The sequence below is a fragment of the Marmota marmota genome, unplaced genomic scaffold (assembly GCF_001458135.2).
Source record: "Marmota marmota marmota unplaced genomic scaffold, marMar, whole genome shotgun sequence".
Lineage (NCBI taxonomy): Eukaryota > Metazoa > Chordata > Mammalia > Rodentia > Sciuridae > Marmota > Marmota marmota.
In genome coordinates, this window is record NW_026000077.1 from 6,863,374 (window position 1) to 6,884,521 (window position 21,148).

Consider the following 21,148-nt stretch of genomic DNA (forward strand, 5'->3'; position numbering starts at 1 on the left):
TTTTACAGAACTGAGGCTAAAAGGGCCTTTCCTTATTAGCAATCTCTGAGTTTTTCTTATTTTTTTCCCATACTGCTTGAACGGTTTTCCATCAGAGGGAAAAAAAATAATAAAAAAAAAAAAACCTTAGCTTATACGAAAAAAAAAAAATCTGCATTGATTTAACTGGAAAGGTAAAGCAAAACTGGCTCTAGAGTACAGGATATAATGAATGACTCAGAAATCCTATAGGATCTGCTTCCACAAACCTGGCGGTGGTTTCAGAATTCCAATCTGGTTCATGTAGCCAATTCTCATCAAGAAATAAGACTATAACCTGGGGAAAACGGGGCTACGTCTTTTTGAAATCTAGTTTCCTGTTTGGGAAAAGGAAAAAATGAACGTTGAGCAGTCTTTTCCCATAGAGAAGACAAAGACTGCAATGGAAATTCCCCACTGAATCCACAAGGACACACAGTATCCGTGTCTTCCAAGAAAAAGCAGAGGGTATTAAGTCACCTTTATTCCCACTCTACCAACCTACTCTTCACAATGAGATTCTGGACATGGTATACCTTTCCCCCTTCCGCAGACTTATTGAGTTGGCATCATGAGAGCAAATAATAGTAAATAACAACTTCAGAATTCTAGAAACCCTGGGATCTACAAGTTAGGCAGCAAGGCTATGAAGATAGGATGGAAAAGCATAAAATAGCCATGAAAATCAGAACACTTCATTCACACTTCGTATCCAAAGAAGAAGTGCAGATGTGTACAGAAACCAGCAGTGGTGGCCTGTTAGCTAATCATTCACTCAGGTATACAGTCATTTGCAAAGCATGTATCAGTGCCATGTGCTCTGGGACAGATGCAAGTATCTTAGAATTATGGACATGCCAGAATCCTTCATCTTAATTTATAGTTCTGGGCTTTAGAACTTCACAGGCCAATTCTAATCTCTCCCCAACATTTGAGGTTTCAACATTTATATCCCAATTTTTTTGTTCTACCATATAAAGAAATTAACATCTCTCTACTGTCCTGCTATTTCATAAAACAGATGACATTCTATATCAGAAAACAGAATAATGATTAGTCCTATTAAATTGAGTATTTACATCTATAAAAAGTCTCTATATTGGCTTTATTTTTCTCATTTTTCAGGGTACCATAAAAAACTTCTCCATAGACAGACACTGATTCAGACCAAACCATCAATTTGTGAATGAGAATCTCAAGGTAGAGTGCTTTGTCAAAGGCTGTACTGTACTGTCCATCAGCTGCAGAGTTGGGTCTAGAAATGCAACTCTCTAAACTCCCAATTAGTATTCTCTACCATATCACACACCATATTTTTCGGAAAAGGTACATTCATCTTCAAAAGGTCAAAATTGAGAGGAAGACTGGACACACATATACTAAGGTTTTCATACTAACACTGTAATGTGATAAGGGGCCATGAGAGAGGACAGTGCCCCAGCAGTTCTAAGGAGGCAGAGCTCATGGGAAGCTGAAAAAAGTAGAGGTTGCAGGGGATGACATTTTCAACAAACTTCCAGAGCAGAAGGAATCCAGATAGATAAAGATGAGGGGGAAGAACATGCCTGGAAGAGAAAACTGCATGGAGAAGAAGCAAAGCAGCTACAACGTTCAACAGTAAAAATCAAACTACTGCACTCCTACAGATAAGTGATGAAAGAAATGGAAATGAACCTAGAAATTAAGTTTATGACTAGGTACAGAGGACATTCTTGAAAAGACTTGAGATCCTGGACTTTACTGCCCAGGCCCTAAGGGGTCATGGACAATTTTTCAGAGATAAATGATGCAATCAGTGCTGTGCTTTAGCAAGATCCATCTAGCAATGATGTATGGAATGGATCTGGAGACATTCTGCTTGCAGTCCAGGCGACCTGATTGGAAGCAATGTTGGGAGCCAAAGGTATGAGGAGTGCAGGGCCAGATAAGGGCAGAAACAATGAGATTAGGAAAAAAAAAAAAAAGAAAATATTCTGTCAGTAGAAGCAGAGTCTAGAGGCAGATTGCACATGGAAAGTCAGGTTTCCCACCTGAGAGACAAATAGGAAGTCATCCAAAACATAGACTTTAATGACAGGAAGGATTGGAAGGGTCAAAAATGAATAGAAGAATTGGGAACATTTTTATCAGAAGCAAAACAGGATGTTCCTACCTCTTCAAATGAAGAGTTGCTAAGAATGTATTGATCCAGAATATTGGAGGAATTTCTTAAATTGTTTATAGACATGAATGTTTAGAAACATGAATGTTTTCAGAAATCTAATAATTTTTGACATTTGAAAAACGCGTGTTTTGGCCTCAGTTTGAGGGTTGCAAATTGCTTCTGATCCTCATTAAAAATCATGCAGAAAAAAAGAAGAAATTAGAATTCCAGAGTTATCAGGGACTTTGGAAATCATAGGCCAACTCCTTATTCTAGAAGAATTGGAAGACTAGAGAGAGAGACAGTTATATAACTTGCTCAGAATGACATAGAGAGCTAGTGAAAATTTCAGGAACAAAGCCCAGGTCTCCAATTGCTGTCTAGTACATTGCCGTCTCTGGAACAAGATACAGCTTTTCCTTAGGAAGGTTGGAGACATTTCAGTTATTTCAGTTCCATTCCTTCTACTGTCCTTCCTTCCCTGAGTTCCTCCAAACAAGTTCCTGCAGACACTGAGGACCTACCGCTGGCTTTCATTCTCTTCACTCTCAATAGACCTCCTAACCCTTCCCTTGAAAAGAAATGGGCCAAGTAAACATTCTATAATGTCAACGGGAATAAAAACACAGCAATCGGTGAATTCAGCTCACAAAAGAGAACAATTGCTGCTCCCCAGGTCTTTAGTACAAGTCTGAAATTTACTGTTAGGTAATGAATGGCTCCAACCTATAGGATACAGGCCTCAGTTTTCCTGAGGGAAAAACCTGTAGTTATTTTTTTTATTAGAAAGCAATGTATTATATTAAATCATATCTACGCAGCCAAAGGGAATGTTAAACAATCGTGCTTGTTGATTTATCCAGGGACTGGGGCTTGTTGAACAGGCGAAAGCTGTTATCTTGATCTCAAAATGAGCAGAGTTGAGTTTGACTCATCTATTTTGAATGTCAGCACATCATGAATTCATCAATAGGACATGAGGACAGAGAGACCAAACCAGTTAACCTATTGATCATAATCCCTTCTAGAGCCAACCGTAGCTCCTCCAATTCCCAACAATCCATTTTCTGTCTTAATGAGCAGTTCACCCTTTAAACTCGGCCACTCTGCCTTGCTCCTAGGTAGCCCCAGTCACCGAGCAATGCAGGCTGACTACCACTAATTGTATGCCAGGTCTCTGTGGGTGAATTTATGCACATTCCTTCATCTAGTCCTGATGCCTCTATGAGGCAGGTACATTTTCAGGCCAGGAAACACAAGTGAAAGGGGTCTGAGGAACTTACTTAGGGTCACACAATTTGTCACTGGAAAGGTCAGAAATCAAACCAGGTTTATCTGCTGCCAGATTACATGACCTTAAACATGGCATTCTGCCCCCACCTCAGCCCAGATGTAGGCAAAATATTTATCTGTGTGGAATGTACTCAGATGCTAAAGGCCTATACCAAGAGAAAGTGCAGGAAGGGAAAGGGACTTCAAGTCCCCACGTTTGGTCCTCTTTCATTGTCGAAAAAAGCTGTAATTTCTGACTTTTAGCTTGTTTGCAATAGTGCCTCCCCTGACCTCTAGAACTGACCTCATTGAAGTGATACAATGTCCACTCTTCAGGGTTTTAGTTTGTTCTACAAACTAAGTCCTAAAGTCGGAAAATTTATTGCTACATCACTATCCTCATGAGAAACTAATGATTAAAATAGTAGCTGGGGTTATCCTGGAAAAATTCAATCAGTTACTCAAAGTACTTAGACTCTTTTTTTGGATAGGTAGGGAGAACTGGGGACTGAACTCAGGGTACTCGGCCACTGAGCTACATCCCCATTCTGTAGTTTATTTAGAGACAGAGTCTCTCTGAGTTGCTTAGCACCTCTCCGTTGCTGAGGCTGGCTTTGAACTCGCCATCCACCAGCCTCAGCCTCCCAAGTCACTGGGATTACAGACATGAGCCACCATACCTGGTTCAAAGTACTTAGACTCTTATTCCCCCTCTTCTGAGCCAGGGTTAATCCCAAGGTTCCTGTTATTACAAAAGCTATATCTATGTTGCTGCTTTGTCTTGTATCAGAGCTTGAAAAATCTTGATTATTAAAGTTTCCTGTATGCTCGTCCTATGGCCTCTGAAATTCCACTATCTAAAGTGTTTGAAAATGTGTTTAATAATTTATAAATCATACACAAAATAAACTAAAGCTCTTCTAGCTTGGGTCAAATGTGGCACCACAAGGACCATCTGAAGTTGAAAACACTTTATACCTCCTGAGAAAGTCTGACATTCATAGAGTATTGGACCTTTACTAGACTAAGGAATTATCAAATTCCTCTGAGGGTAAAGAAATCTAAGGAATATTGTACAGTTAAGCCAGAAAAGACAGAAATTTTCTTTCTATCTGAGACAAAGATCACATAACTCACCATCACCTGCCTAGCACATAGTATTTAATAAATAACTAGTATATAAATGTTTTCCTCACTTGCTTTGAGCACAAAACAAAGTATCCAATACAAATGATATTAATTATAATAGTATAAGTTCATTTTGCTTTGAGCAGGCACCAAATAAAAATATGCTGATTCATAAGCAAGATAAACAAAAATCTCTGTGCTTCAGAAAAGGATTCACTACAGGATCCTTTTAATTAGACAATATGCCAAAAGATAAAGTGTGATTTACAAAAATAGGTTTCACATGCAACTTGTAGAGAATTTCATAAAGTAAGAACACTTTTAAATCCATCCAGCCACATTCTCTTCAAAAGAAGAACAATGTGTAGAAGCCCACAGTAATTCCAGACGTGACTTCCTCTGCTCCTCCCCCATCCACACGTCTCCTGCATTAATCTGGCTAGTTCCTAAGTGTGTGTCAATTTCAGAAAAAGTGTCACAATTCCGAGAAAAGTTCCTTATTCCCCAAACCAAGAAACATCCCTTCCACATGTTTGTCATTAAAAATTATTCCACTGTATCATCATTATGTATTTATAAACTTTCAGTCAACTGAAAATTCTTCTTAAGGAAAAGAATCATCCTGATCAGCTCTATTTCTCTACTAAGGCTGAAACATAATAACGCCTCAATAAATATTCATAGGATGAATTAGTGTATTGCAGACATAAAAACTTAAAAGAGATCTTAGGATGTGGCTGGTGATCATATGGAGGTAAATTTAATCCTCAAGTGTAAATGGAAGTGGTGAGTCTTAAATAGTTTGATGGGCTCGATGGCTATGTAGACTGGTAGAGCAATACACAGAAAACTTCATATACGAGGGAAGGAATTACAAAGGAATTCCAAAAGATGAGGATTGCTTGACAGGATGTGGAAGAAGTCATGAGCACAGGTACAAGTACAGAGAGACATGAGGATATCTCAGGAGGTTTGGTCCTCTTGGTCAAGAACAGTGTCTCTGGCCGGGCATGACGGCGCACGCCTTGTAATCCCAGTGCTTTGGGAGGCTAAGACAGGAGGATCAGGAGTTCAAAGCCAGCCTCAGCAAAGGCAAGGCACTAAACAATTCAGTGAGACCCTGTCTCTAAATAAAATACAAAATAGGGCAGGGAATGTGGCTCAGTGGTCAAGTGCCCCTGAGTTCAATCCCCAGTACAAAAAAAAAAAAAAAATGTCTCTGGTCTAAATGAAGATACACTTGCTGTCTCCAGGCACTGCTGTATTTTCACCCCCAGGGCCCTTTGTGCACTGAAGTCTAGTGTTTGTCATTCTGTCTACCCACTGATGTGGAGAAGAACTAAGCATTTCTGACCAAAAGGAAGAATAAGCTCCTTTAGAAGCAGAGACACTCAAGGGCAGCCTCTTACCTGCTGGTTCTGATACGCTGTGACTGTGGTGAACACAGTCTCGGGGAAGTTGAATGTTTTCACCCCATCCCCCACAGGGACAGGCTTGGTGGGTGAAAGGTCACTGCTGAAGTCCTTGCGAATCACATGAACTCGAGGCTGGTATTTGTGCATAGAGTGCAGAATGATCTGAAATGAGAAAAGGACACATTACGCTAGGTTTGGTTTCAAGGTCCCTCTCTATCTTTTCAAGTTCTCATGCAAAATAAACCCAAGATGGGAGCATTATGGAAAGGATACAGATTGGGGGTGAGATATACAGAAACTGGAAATCAATGTACTCACCCACCCCACTGTAGGAAGGACTAAGTCAATACAGAGCATTGTGTGGAAGCATGCTGCAAAGCATCCCTACCATGGGTGGTAGATGTGATTTGTTTGCTTTAATTGGAAAAATGCTGAATGACTGTTCTAGCACCAGAGCACAACAGTCCACTAACAGGTCTCAGAACCTCTGCTGTGTGACAGGCTGTTGCCTCCAGTTTCACATTTTCAGCATGGGTTCATGCTATCTTTAAATCCTATATGCTATTATTTGCACTCATTACTGAATTTATGGAAATTCTTTTATGTCATGTGAGTATGAATGGTGTGTGTTCTCATTCCTTCAGAAATCCATCATTTCCTTGAAGATAGGAGCCATGGTTTTAGCTTCTTCAATCTTGCCATAGCCCCCAGTATGGATTCTTGCAATGAGTGAAAATTCAGTATATGTTTCCTTGCCAGAGATAAATTAATAACATCAGTTCCTCCAATTATATCTGCAAAACCTTGAGACTTGGTGTTCTCTTGTAAATTCACAAATTTCTTAACAAATAAGCCAAAACTGTCATTCACTTGTTTCCCTTAGTTTATTGCCCCGTGAGTTATTCTACTGAATGTTGTGATTTCTTTTGCCATTGTTTAATTTGTCTTGTGTTTCTGTCTTGCTTCCCTGACTGAACCGTTAAGTCCCTGGAGCAAAAGGACTTTGTCTGATAAACACAAGCTGATGCATAGCAGATGTTTGCTAAATGTTAGATTTGTAATAAATGAAATTTAACTGGATTTAAAAATAAAAACTTTTGTGCTCACTTGCTTAAAATGACTTAAAGTGGCAGAATGATTCTTCTTGTACCTACTTGATAAAGCCTGGAGTTAGTCAGCTCTAAAGCAGAAAGGGGAGGAGGGAGGCAGAGGAAGATACAATTCTTTAACTCACATGTCCTTGATCATCCAACTCATTGTTGGTCAGCTTGAGTTTGTCGAAACTGACCACCTGTCTCATCCAGGTGTCTCCAGAAGCAAGAGAATCCGGGTGTATATAAACCCTGGGAGGCACAGGGGAATCCGCATTGCCAGCCACCATCCACTTGGAGCTGTGATACACGTATCTGAGACAGAGAGGGAAAGAGGAGAATTTAGAGACAGATGCAGAGAGGGATGGGCCTGGGTGGGGGGAATAGAGATAGGAATGAGGACAAAGAGATGACAAGAATGGAGAAGTAACAGGAATGAGGTAGAGAATATAAATGAGAAAAAGAGAAAGGCAGGTAGGAATCCGGGGGAAATGGGACTGACATGGAAATGGACAAGGGAACAGAGTGAAGGAGGGCCGAGAAATGTTGTGGTCAATGATCAAAGCTACAGCTCTGGTGGGGAAAACGTTCTCACAGTCCTTTTCCTTTCTTCTCCCTCTCCTTGCCGTGCACCCCTGTGTGCGCACAGGCATCCTGAGCCCGCGTGTCTAGCTAGGGAAGAGGTATTTTACTGCAACCTTTCACCTTCCAAATGCAAACCATATAATCCCTTGGCCACTTGTTCAGGATTTTGTTCCTTATTAAAAACATCTTCCATATTGTTCTATAAAAGGCAGCCATGTGTAGATACCCTTTAAGTCTCTCCTCATTAACCATTTCCTTGCTAAGAGCCTGAATTCTGAGTGTTTCTAGGAGAACGGAGATCCTCTGTGCAACCATTCCTACAAATACCACCAAAATCTATTGGGAGCCTCATTTTGAGATTGATCATCTTCCACATTATTTTCCCATAAACACCACTAAACCCCGAAATGTTGTTGGCAGTAGAAGAGATCAGTTTTCTAGGCCCCATTGGCTTCCCCGTAGTACTGAAAAGCCATCTCCAGGGATCTGGTGCTTCCTTGCTTCTCAGTTCCAAAGGACCATGTGAGACCTGGACCTTGGCATACAGAGACGCTCAGTCCAGATTACAACTTCCAAGATTCTTTAAAACATACCGGAAGCATCTTCTCTTTTAAGTCCTGCAATCCAGGCCTTGTGTCTCTTGACCAGTTCTCTTCCCCTATCCTGGCCTTCAAATTCATAGGTTTGGGGCCAAGTTTTCCAACTTTGGATATTTAAAAATAAGCCATGATTTAATGATTTGACTAGTATTTTTTTTTTCTAGGTACTGGGGATTGAATCCAGAGGTGCTTTACCACTCAACTACATCCCCAGTCCTTTATTTATTTTGCATTTTGAGACAGGCTCTCACTAAATTGCAAGGCTAGCCTCTAACTCGTGATCCTCCTGCCACAGTCTCCTGAGTAGCTGGGATTACAGGCATGCACCACCATGCCTAGCTTTCTAAAATGCTAAAGAAACTTGGCAGCTTTTTTTTTAATGAGAACTGCATACAAGTCATCTAAGAGACATGAAGATGATGATAGATTTTAATGGCATTGAGAGAACACTATCTAGCAAACCCATACCCATATTAAGGACAATAATTCTCACTAACTAGATGTTCTTCTTGAGGTCTTACCCAATGCTCCATATATTAGATGTGTGATTGAATATGCTACACTGGCCCATTTCCCCTTCCATTCTCCAAAATAATTCAATCCAACTCATTTAGCATTTCACAAATCAAATGATTTGAGATTTTAATCAATGTCAATGTTAACTAGATTCATTTTAGGCTCAAGAAACATTTAAACTTTTGCTGCCCTAAGAGACACTATAAATTCCTTTTCTGCCTGGAGACCTAGAAAGGATTCAAGACCAAACTATTACTGAGCCCTGTTTCTTATGTCCTACCTCTAGTTACCACTTCCTGCCTGATACTCTGCCACAAGCCATTGGCATATCCTTGTTCCCTGTGCAGTGTACCCTGTTAAAATGTTCCACCTAATGAGTTTAAAGAACTGTCTTGGCATGCTGGCAATTCCCACCATTCCTACCTGTATCTTTTATTGTCCACAGGTACAATGTCCATTGCTATGTAGTACTGTTGGTGTGGATCCAGGCCAGTGATTTTCACTCTCATGGCAGGAAACATCCTCCTGTGAAAAGGAACAGGAAATAAGCTCTTCAGAGTGTGTGGGGGGGGAGTACCAGGAGTAAAAGTCTAACCTACTCTTAAGTTTTAAAGATTGTTGATTTGTTTTTCGCTCTGAAAATGATCACTATGAAATATAGTGGAGACCGATATTGCTGAAACAACATCTCTTCTTAGTTTAAATTGCCTTATTTGACGACTCATTCATTCACTCAAGAGGCTCTACCATGCCCTATATCTGCTTTATATTTTTAATTAATCTTTAATGTAATATATGTGTTTGGGGGAAAGGGTATCAGCATGTCTCCACACAACATTTCCTATTAGCTATAATCGTCACGAAGATAAACACAATAATTTACCTACTTCTTATTATCCAGGGGACTTTTGACAACTTATTGTAGGTGATTGTAAAATATGTTTGACAGACTGAGTTTATTTTTAAATCGTCACTCTAAAAATAATCTCAAAAAAAAATGAGAAAAAGTGAAGGTGCTATCAGTCCTCCCCCCACACACACAAAAAAAAGTCCACCAAAGTTCCTTTCAATTCATAAAACTGTAGGAACATTTCTGCAAGTTCTCAGGCTGTCAACGTGTGTGTCAGAGGAAGGACCCTGTGGAATAAGGAGCAAATACCAAATGAATTCTAGTGGCCTCTGGGCACTACCTTGTTTCTACCACAATGGCTTGTTAAACTTGCCAAAGCCAGTAAGGTCAGGATATGGCACTTTACAACCTCTCTCATAATTGAGGAGAGGAGGAGAGTGAGCAGACCAAAAGAGGTATTGGGTTTCAACAAGTCTAGAATAAAGTTCACCATTCTTTATCCATAAGAAAGAAGAAAAACACCAAGCTCTTTTGCATCGAGCCAGACATAAAAAGTGCTCAGTTCAAAAATTTGGATTGCCTTGAATATGCTGTAGGGTACTTGTACACAGAATGCTGCATTAAGCTTAACCATCTGGGGCTGGTTAGTCGAGCTGGGCAAAGCACAGTGCTAATGAGGTCAAGGTCACAAGCTTGATCCACATATGGCCTAATTGGCTTTGCTCCATTTCACGGCCATAGACCATACTCTGACCTCAGACAGCCATCTTCCAAATGTATGCTGGACGATTACAGGATATGCTCTCTATGCAAGTCACACATTCCCTACTTATCCAGGAAAAACAATCCAGGAGCAAATGTCCTCTGTCAGTAAGTCGATGATATCATGATATTTGAGGGATACAAAAGGGATCACACACCTTCAATAAGGATGATGGCTAATTCTTAAATAGTTGCAAAATATAACATATAACCATTCCTTCTTTCCCACTTTATTACTTTTCAGAAGCTTCTGCTGTTAAATCAGTTTAGATTTTTCTTCCCCTACCCTTATAGAAAGCTTTATATTTTAGATTTGTGGTGGGCTATTAAAATGTGATGGCTGGCTACTCAATGACTGAATCTAACATTCACAATAGACAGTTTGATCCACATTAACTCTTTCCAAAAATTTGAAAAACTTGGTTAACACATTTAAATACAGATCAGTAATTCCCTCCTCAGTAAGAGTGGCTCACAATTGCCCTGTGTGTATGTATGATTGGACAGCATCTCTCCAGGGATAGAGACAAAGTCCTCTCACCTACTACCTGAGGTAAGGAAATGTGGTTCCTCTCAGTCACCTACAGAGGTTGTATTACACTGACAGAAACTGATTTTGCTTTTGTCTTGATGACTTCAAGAAAAGGGGTTTAATGTCTTGTTTAATACCTGCTTTGTCTGGAACAGTCATGTGACCTCGAATGCAGAAGCTACCCAATCCCTTCCCAGTATCCAAGCTCTAAAATGAATGAGCTGTGTGACTCTGAATAAGTCTCTAGCCCTGTCACCTATAAAACAAAGCAAAGGGATGAGATCATCTCTAAGGTGCCTCCCTGTTTAAAATTCTATGACTAAAGTTGAATTCCCTTAACAACTTGGCAAGCATTGTTTCTCCTTTTGGCATTTTAGCACAGAATATCAAGTGAAGTCGGAATACTCTGGAGAAATATTAATCTTTCATATTTCACAAAAGGAGTTGTGTTTGGTGTTAATTTTATGGCTTAAGTTTAGGTCAGTCGTATTTGTCTTCTCAACCCAATAATCCCTAGAAGCACCTCTGTCCATGGTGCTGACTACATGGATTGCGTTGGTATATTCAACAATGGGGGGTTCTATAGACTTGCAGTAACTCTAAATCAACAGGATTCATTTGGGTGTGGGAAATGGGTGGTGACTAAGATCTTAGGGGTAAAAAGGACAAAGAGTCATATATAATTAAAATAACTAAGTGAATGCAAGCTGGAATTAAAATTAAAAAGGATACTACATAGGAAGGAAAATGAAGTGAGAAGAAACAAATTGACCAGGGGGATAAGAAGGGATGAAGAAAATTCACAGAAGAAGAAGCCTTTTTGGTGTGTTTCTGAGTTGTCCAGAATAATCTGAATTGAGAGTTACATGCAGCAATAGCTGAGGCAATCCAGTACAGAAACAAAGGCCAGGCACAGTAGTGCACACCAGTAATCCCAGCTACTTGGGAGGCTAAGGCAGGAGAATCACAAGTTCAAAGTCAGCCTGGGAAACTTAGGGAGACCCTGTTCCAAAACAGAAAAAAAAATAAAAGGACTGGGGATGTATCTCAGTGGTAAAGTGTCCTCAAGATCAATTCGTCCCCCCACAACACACACCACATTAAAATACTAAAATAAAAATAAAAGATTTCAACATGAGTTAGGAATAATCTGTGTATGTGCTAGGGAATATGTGGGTATATCCAGGTATTGAGGTGAATTTTTAAAAACAGAAATGTGCAGAAGAAATGGTGAAATAAGCTACCAAAGAGTCGTCAAGTAGGTGCTCAAATGAACTGAATTCACTGAAGTGTAGGGGTGAGAGAGTGGTTCAGGACAAGAGCAACTAGAAAACACAGACCCATCAGCAAAGTGAAAGCACCAACTAACACCTAGGAAAGCTTCTAGACCAAAAAGAAAAAAACAAAGAATACAATAATTTGCCTCGCCTCTCTCTAAACTTCTTGCCAAAAATCAAAACACTAAAACTTTCAAATAAAAACTTTTTTCCTTGGATTGCTTTGTTTTCTCTCAAACCTGAACACCACAAAATATGGAAGAGGAGAACATAAAACCCAGGTAACAAGAAAGAGATGGCACTGAGAATAAGTCTTCAAAGTTGCTCCACCTAAGAAGACTTTTGATGGTTTTGTTCACCACTAAAACTTAAAGAAGAGGGCTCCAGAAGAGAGAGAAAATGAACAAGGTTTCAGGTTCATTCTAACCTCATATTTAATGATGTTTATTGTACTGAGAGGTTTCCCCTAAATGCATGTGGGTGAACTGGACCAAATCAAAATATTCTTTCATTTTATTTTTATATTTCATTTTACATTTTATTTTATTTTATTTATATTTTACTTTATATAACCATGTTCATGCAAACAGTGAGGTGGATCTTTTTTTTGTCCCATGACATGTGAGTCCATGTATACCGGCTCCAAAAATATAAAAGAAGCATAATTCGTTTTGCTTTATCTCAGTTAGCTACTTCTATACTCTCAAAAACTTATTCCATTTTTAATTTTATCTCAATCATTTTCATTCTGAATCCAAGCAGGGAGAACCACAACCATTTCTTAATAGTTCAGAGCTACGGGGCTGGAATTGCAGCTCAGAGGTAGAGCACTCACCTAGCACGTGCGAGGCCCTGAGTTTGATCCTCAGCACCAGATAAAAATAAATAAATAAAATAAAGGTATTGTGTCCAACTATAACTAAAAAATAAAATATAAGAAAAAATAGCTCAGAGTTATAAGTCTATAACACCATTGCTTTGGAGCCACATCAATTTATGTAAACTTCTGGAACTATCTCTTACTCTCCCTGTGCCTTAGTTTAGTGAATTAACCTCCTCCAGTCTTTGCATCCTTGTCCATACATGGGATGATTATATCCTACCTCATAGGATTTCTGTGGTGTTTAAAGGACATAATATATGTTGAGTTTCCAGCACAAAACAAATACCTAACAGTGGAGAATTGAAAGACGTCAATAAAGGAGTAGTTCAACTAAAAGTATCTCTTTCAAGAGGAGCTTTTTGTAGATTGTATCATTTTAGGTAAACAGTTTTGCAAGAGATTCCCCACAGATCACCATTCAAATTTCATAATCTTAAACCAACAACAAAGTGCAGTGGATCAACCAGCAGGGCTTAGACCATACACCGTACACAATTCTTACACAAGCATCTGATTGTTTTAAATGACTTATAAGATGTAAGGTATTGTTTGGGGAGCAGACTTCTTGCAAACTTTGGATGTGAGAGTAAACACTGACCTTGGTAATCGGTATTTTGGCCATGGGTACCATGGGTCTACAGAATCAGCTGATGTCCATTGTAGGTGGAAAATGTTTGGGAGAACAGAGGTGATTTCTCTTTGGGTACATGGAGGAAGATAGCAAATCACAGTAAATGCAACAGGACAACATTACCAAGTGTCCCAAGGTAGGAAATGGGGTGCAAGTTGCACTGGCGTAACTGACACTACTACAAATATGTGGAGTCTGCGGATTTGGTTCTCCATCCAAAGAAACTCATCCTTACCTCCCGGCTTTGGTGATGATCATTTCTGTCCCAATGTCATGGAACCTCTTCCAGAGGTCAGCGCATTGCAGCTCCACCTGGATCTCTTCCATGGAGGACATGGCAGCAGGCACAGGGCCGGCGGCACCTGAGGCCAGGTCAGCGTGAGCGCTGAAGGAGCAGGAGGTTCGCTCAGTGAGCACCTCTGAGTCTGAACCAGTGCTCTGCTCGGAATCTGCAAAATAAACAATCAAGCCTTAGGTGAGAAACTGCTGAGCTGCCCCCACCCTTGGCCCGGAAAGACAGGGGGGCGGGGGGACGCTGTGCAGAGGGGTGAACAAAAGGAGACTTGAAGCTGGGAGCTCCAGAGCAAGGCACTCAGGGTATTTTATTATTTTTTTTTATGGTTTGTTTTTGTGATTTATGACCTCCTTTCAGGTTTCGTGTTTCCAACATGACATCTGGCATTTTAGTAAGTTTTAGCAACAGCTGAAGAAAATTGGCCCACAACAGGCCATATAAGGAGTACTAATGTCACTGTGTTGAAGGGAATGAGGCCAAACTGGGGTGACCCCCCAAAAAAATTCCAGATTAAAGGAAAATATCAATGAGAGGTTGAATCTCCAGACCTAGATTAGACAATTTCACTTGAGGTAGAAAAGATCCAAGGCTACAGAAGATGTGTGTGCTTTCATTTCCCACCACTCAGTATCCTGGCCCATCGGTCCGTTGCTTTGAAACCCAGCAATTTTTCCTCCACTCATGTATGCCCTGGTCATCAAAAGTAATGAAACGTTGTTTGGGCTCTTTAGAAGCACTTTGTCACATATTTGAGTAAATGGTTTTTTCCTAGGAACCCAATCAGGCCATTCTTGATGGGAAAAAAATCTCTGTTGTGAGGCAAGGATATAAGCATATGGAAAAAGTTACTCGAGAAGGCAGTTGAAACAAAAGGAATAAATGAGTTCAGGAGACACCTTGATTGGTTTCTGAAGTATGGGTGAGGGGAGGGTTGATCCAAACAGGAAGGTGGGATTCAGAAAAACCAAATAAAAAGCTGGCATGCTGGGCCAGATGGTCCTGTCCTGTGTCTTCTGTTCTCATGAAGAGAAGTGTGTGTGTGGCTGACGGGGAGACAGGAGGCAGAAAGATGGAGAAGGCTGAAGTCAGATGTACCAGAGAAGATTCCTCAGGAATTTATACATTTTTCTCTGAGGAACTGGATGCCAAGAATTCTAAGTTCTCAGGTTTTCCAAATTGAAATTAGCTAATTCAATGTTATTAGGCCAAACAGTACTGCAAACCAAGCCTAAGAACCTGTTTCTATAACACAGCCTCAATACTGAACATTCCCTCCGTAAAGTAAATATTGATGAGTAAAGTTTGGATTTTTCGAAAGAAGCATATAACTCTGAAAAAGGACTTCTATTTTTAACTTTTTAAAAATTGACATAATAATTGTACAAATTATGGGACAGTGTTGATAATCTGATATATGCGTACAAAATACAATGATTAAATCAGACCATTTACCATTTTCATCTTCTTAAATATTTATCATTTTTGCTAGGTTACTTTATTTTTCTTTTTTCAATTAAATTTATTTTTGATTGATCTATAAAAACACAAAAATTGTATATTTCAATGGGGGTGATATGATGTGTCAATGTTTGAATATATTTGTAATGTTTAAATCAGGTTAGACATATCTGTCTTCTCAAACACTTATCGTTTCTTGGTGGTGAAAACTCAAAAATTCTTATGTCTAGTTTTCTGAAATGTGCAGTACATTAGTTCTACTATGTGACAGTGCACCAAATCTTCTTGCTTCTATATAAACATAACTGACTACCCATAGATCCACCTTTCCCATTCCTTCCTTCTCCTACTCTCCCCAGCCTCTACTCTCAATTTTTATAGGACTGAATTTTTTAGATGTGAGCTCTGAGTGAGAGCATGTGGTACTTGTCTTTCTGTGGCTGGTTTATTTCACGTAACATAATGATCTCCAGTTTCATGCATGTTGACACAAATGACAGACTTTTATTCTTTTATTGGCTGAATAGTATTCCATTGGACATATGTACAGCATTTTCTTTATCTACTCATCAGTTGATGAACATAGGTTGTTCCCATGTCTTGGCTCTTGGAAATAGTGCTGCAATGAACACGAAAGTGTAGATGTCTCTTTGACATACTAATTTCATTTACTTTAGATATATAGCCAGTAGTAGAATTGCCAGATCACATAAGAGTTCAGTTTTAAGTTTATTTTTTGCTGTTTCCCATAAAGTTTGTACTAATTTACTCTCCCACTGAGAGCACTAAGGTGTTTTCTTTCTTCCACATTCTCATCCACACTTTCCCAATGTCTACTTTAATCACAGACATTCTTACTAGAGTGAGGTGATATGGGATTGTGATTTTCATTTGCTTTTCCTGGAGGATTAGTGATATTAAACATTTTTTCATGTACTTGCTGGCCACTCGTCTGCCTTCTTGTGAGCAACGTCTGTGTAAGAATTGACAAGTGACTTTGTAATGCTGTCAAGATTCAGAGCTTCTCGCAGGTCAGTCTTTGACCAGTAAAATGGAAGAAAGAAGGTCCAAAATGCCCACCCATCTTGCTACCTCCCTCACTCAACTGCAACAGGTCTCTACACCTGTGAACAACATGTCCCATGGGTTCTTTGTCTTTCTTTCTAACCCTGGATTTTTTTCTCTGTCAAACCTAGACAGCATCCTTGGCAAGAGTATCTTACAGTCTTGTCAGTGTCCACAGGGAACAAAGTGTCAGTTCCATCCATCCTCTCCCGTTCCTCATCTGTCACTTCTATATACCTTCAGATAGCTGCAGAATGGAATCATACCTCCTAGAAAAAAAGTTTCTTACCAAAAACTTTGGCTTATCCATAATCACTAATCCAGCTAATATCCTCTCCAAAAAAATTAAATATCTATAAAGTTTTATAATTAGGTTCTACATGTCTAAGCATATAACTTTGTGTCTCAGGACCAAACAGGAGCTATTTTTGGTCTCCTTAAAGCACAGAAAAGTACAGCTACTTATCTAAAATAAGAGCTGTTTCTGAGTGACAAATCTTAGCCTGATTCCGTATCATTACACACTCAGCAAAACATAGTAATTCAGATTTCCTAAGAAGTGGATTTCCAATTCCCATTTTGTGTCTGTAATATCCCAAGAGCTCCTCATTTACCATAAATATTATGAATTGTTATAAACCTCTCAAAACAAGTTTTTTTAAAATAAAAAAATCTTAACCTCCATTTGTAGCAAAGAATTACAAAATCTCCTCACCATAGAGTTCTCCCATGATGAAAAGGTTGGAAGTAGACACCCTAGGTAGAGCCCAGCAGAAGTTTTAGAGATGATTTCTCTAATGTACGTTTAGGAAGGGGGAAGGGAGGAAAGAAATCACTGAGCCAAGTCATAAATATTTAATGGTAGTCAAGTTGAGGCTGTGATTGAAATAGGGACTGTCACTGGAGAATTAGGAAATAGGAGACTCAACTCTTAACTCATTATGTCATCTGGAATAAAAGGAGACTCAAAATTTAACATTAAATGATTAACAAATAACCTTAAATAAGTCGCTTAACCACAAAGGTCCTATTTCCTCATTGTGCAATGAGAAGAACTGAACTGAAAACTTCTTGAATCTCTTCTCTCTCTCTCTCTGATGATTTAAAGAAAGTAAATTAGGAAATGCAAGTGATTACCCAGGAAACCTCAATTAGAAGCATCAAATTTAAACCTGTTTGGGCAAGACAGGTTAAATAAGGAAAAAGACTAGGGAAACAGATTCACATTATCATAGGGATTAAAGAATTGAGTGGCTATGCCTAAGGGTTTACAGTTTCAATCAAACCAATCAATAAGCACCTGTGAGCATATGGCTCTAGATGAGGTACCATATAGATAATTAGAAACAGAATTTCAGACCTTGAGAAGTTTCCTAGTTAGTGTTGATTAATTATGTGTTTATTGAGTGCTTACTATGTGCCCAGCACTGTGCTAGATTCTGAAATACCAAGTCCACAAAGGGACTCCATTTCAAGGTATTTACAATAGAGGTGGAGGCTGGGTATATTCATAAATAATCAGAAAATAACACAAATGACTATCATACAGTTTTCCACAACATTACGTATTATCTCAAATATCTTGTAGAAATCCAGAAGAAAAAAAAAAGAAATTTAAGGAGATTAGAACAGTCCTGATAATCCATGGGTACTAGTAAGGAAATGAAAAAAAAAATCTATGCAAGCAAAGGCAGTGTGGTGAGAATTTACAGAGACAGCTATTTACACCCCTGGAAATACTCTGCACTCCAAAATTCTCACTATCACAAAGTAGAACTAGTGACTGTAATTACAGATAGTAGGCACCAGCCACCTTCGAAATAATTTGAATATGCCATGAAGTTTTCCAATCCCAGTTGTTTATTATATATCATAATTTGAATAATATAATATTATGATATTATATTAAGTAACTAATGTATAGTTTATTTAAATTTCTAGAAGAGTTAAGGTTACCTGTGAGATATGCTGCCCTCTAATACCCTTAAAACAGTAACCTCAGAGTCAAGATCAATAGGCTTGGTAAACATAAAGTTTAATCCTTTGGAACACTTATATGCTGCTGGTACAATGGCAAATTAAAACTTCCACTATGGAGATCAAAATGGAAGTTCCTTGAAAGACTAAGAATGGAACCACCAAATGACCCAGCTATACCACTCCTCGGTATTTATCCAAAAGAATTAAAGTTAGTGTGGTACAGCAATACACAAATTTCTCATGTTTAGAGCAGCAGAATCTACAATAGTCAAATTATGGAACCAACCTAGGTGTCTGTCAACAGATGAATAGATAAAATAAAATGTGGTAAATACACACTAAGAGTTTTACTCATCCACAAAGAAGAAAGAAATCATGTCATGTGCAGGAAAATGGATGGAACTAGAGAATATCATGCTAAGTGAGATAAGCCAGACTCAGAAAGTCAAGGGTCATATGTTTTCTCTCATATATGGAAGCTAAATAGAAAAAAGAAAAGAGACCTCATGAAAATAGAAGAGAGACACTAAAGTAGATTAAGGAGTTCAGAGGAGGGAGAAGGGAAGGAAAGGGGGGTACAGTGAATTAAGCAGACTGAATTAGGCTATGAACATGTGTGGATATATCAATGAGTACCACTATTACGTGTAAGTCTAATGCACCCAGAAAAAATCAATAACAAAAAGTTTAATCTTTGGATGAATGCATTTCTGAATCATAGTTATGTCTTATGCTAAGCAAATTTATAAATTTAGTTATTAAATTAAAATATGTAATCCAGCTACCTAAGTGATGAATATAAGAAATACATAGTTGGTTTTCTTAATAAAATCATGTCATTCATTCAAAAAACAATCCCTTGAAGTAAAAAAAAAAAAAGTAAAAAAAAAAGACCTTTGCTCTTTCAAAATAAGCATGAAGAACTCATTTGAATGACCCAGAAAGCTTTGTTGACCATCAGATGCCTTTTATGAATAGCATTTCACCATGGGGAGTTTCAGTAAATCAGGAACATAAACGATAAAGTGACATTTCACAAAGAAGTTAAAGGAGAAACTCAGGAAACCTATAGTGAGCCGGTCACATCGTGTGATTTGTAAGGTCAAACCAACATAGTTCCATTCCCCCTCGAAATCCTTATATCAGTTCATAGCACTGCTCACTTTCTATCCCACTGATAAAATGGATACTGTAAGATGAAGTTCATAAACAGTTGAGTTTATTCATAAATAATAGTAGTGACAAAGTAGTTTCTGAATTTATGTTTTATACATGTAATACATCCTTCTAATTGATGAGGTAGAAAGCATATATGTTTATGTCCATTTTGTAGATGAAGAAATTGAAACCAAGAGAAATTGAAAGCTAACAGGGTAGAACACAGGCCTTCTGCTTCCTAATTAAATGATCAGATGTCCCTGAGCTCAAACTAGGTTTGACCCTGGCCAAAGCAGCTGGCAATTCTGCTAACACTTCTCAACTATTTTAACCATCCCCACAACTGAAATGGTTTAAACATGTTTGATCTTGGCTGAGTCACATAACTATTCTGGTTCCCAATTTCCTTAATCTTTATAGCACAGCACATGCACATTTAATTAGAGGTGCTATAAAGACCCTTTCAACTCTAATGTTTAATGGATGGATTAGTAGTGCAGCTTAGAGACCACCAAGTCTAACAACAGCAAACCAACCACAATAAATTGATTTGGTTATCATACATATAAATGCCTAAATTGCCTACACTTGATTTTAATGAACAGTTATTATCAAGATTGGAGATATTTTTGAGCACATTTTTACAGTCAGCCAACTGATGTGCATCTGCACTTAACAGATAATTTTGAAGAATCATTCAAGAATGCAGTGAACAAAGCATATTTAGTTCTGTGTCTCTGCTATTCACCAGGAGTGGGAAACTTGCAAGTATCTTTGGTTCATTTGACCTCTGTTTCCTTATCTTTAATGTTAGAAGCTGAGGGTCTAAGACATGATCCAGCTTTAAAAATTATATTTGTAGCTATAACAAAACACAATCTAATGATTCTGTTGATAACCATGTAATTGGCTTTGAACAGTGAGATGAATATGAGTTCACAAGAACTATCCCCAAATGTTAGTAGGTAACATCTGTTGAGCTCCTACTATGTGTCAGGCACTCTGCTAAGACTTTTTAATATATAAAATATCATTTATGTCAAAGTTTAGATTACATCAGTTCTACTGTCTAAGGATTTCAGACACATGGGACTATATTTAATTACATTTTTATTTCACCAAACATTCGACTTTTTATAGACCAGGTTATATACTAATGGTTCAAGACAGTTAAACCAAGTTCTTGCCCTTAAGGGGAGCTCACATGGTAGGAAGGACCTACTTAAAAAGACTAATGATGCTAGCTGCTCCAACAAAGGTGGGAAAAAAAAAAGTGTTAAGATGCTTTGAAAAGGAAACAGCAATTACAAGAGAACTGAGAAGACTTCATGAGGTGACATTTGAGTATGGAAGTTGAAATATAAGGTTCAGTATCAATGAACAAGGAATAATGGGGAAAGAATTTCATCATCAACAAGGATTTGGCATTTTTAGAGACTGATAAGCAAACTGATATGACCATAGTTTATAATATGTAAAAAAGAAAGAAA

General features: G+C 38.5%; 1 protein-coding gene across 2 annotated transcripts in view; it reads right to left on the bottom strand.

Annotated features, from left to right (window-relative positions):
- Nucleotides 1-21,148, bottom strand: part of Tbx15 (T-box transcription factor 15) — a 107,246-nt gene that overhangs the window by 35,124 nt on the left and 50,974 nt on the right. For both annotated transcript variants that reach the window (XM_015502238.2, XM_048814585.1), the window contains 4 exons: nt 13,938-14,151; nt 9,191-9,292; nt 7,211-7,382; nt 5,971-6,138 (listed from right to left, as the gene is read on the bottom strand). In XM_015502238.2, the coding sequence (XP_015357724.1) occupies nt 5,971-6,138; nt 7,211-7,382; nt 9,191-9,292; nt 13,938-14,151 (656 nt within the window). The remainder of the gene's footprint in view (nt 1-5,970; nt 6,139-7,210; nt 7,383-9,190; nt 9,293-13,937; nt 14,152-21,148) is intronic.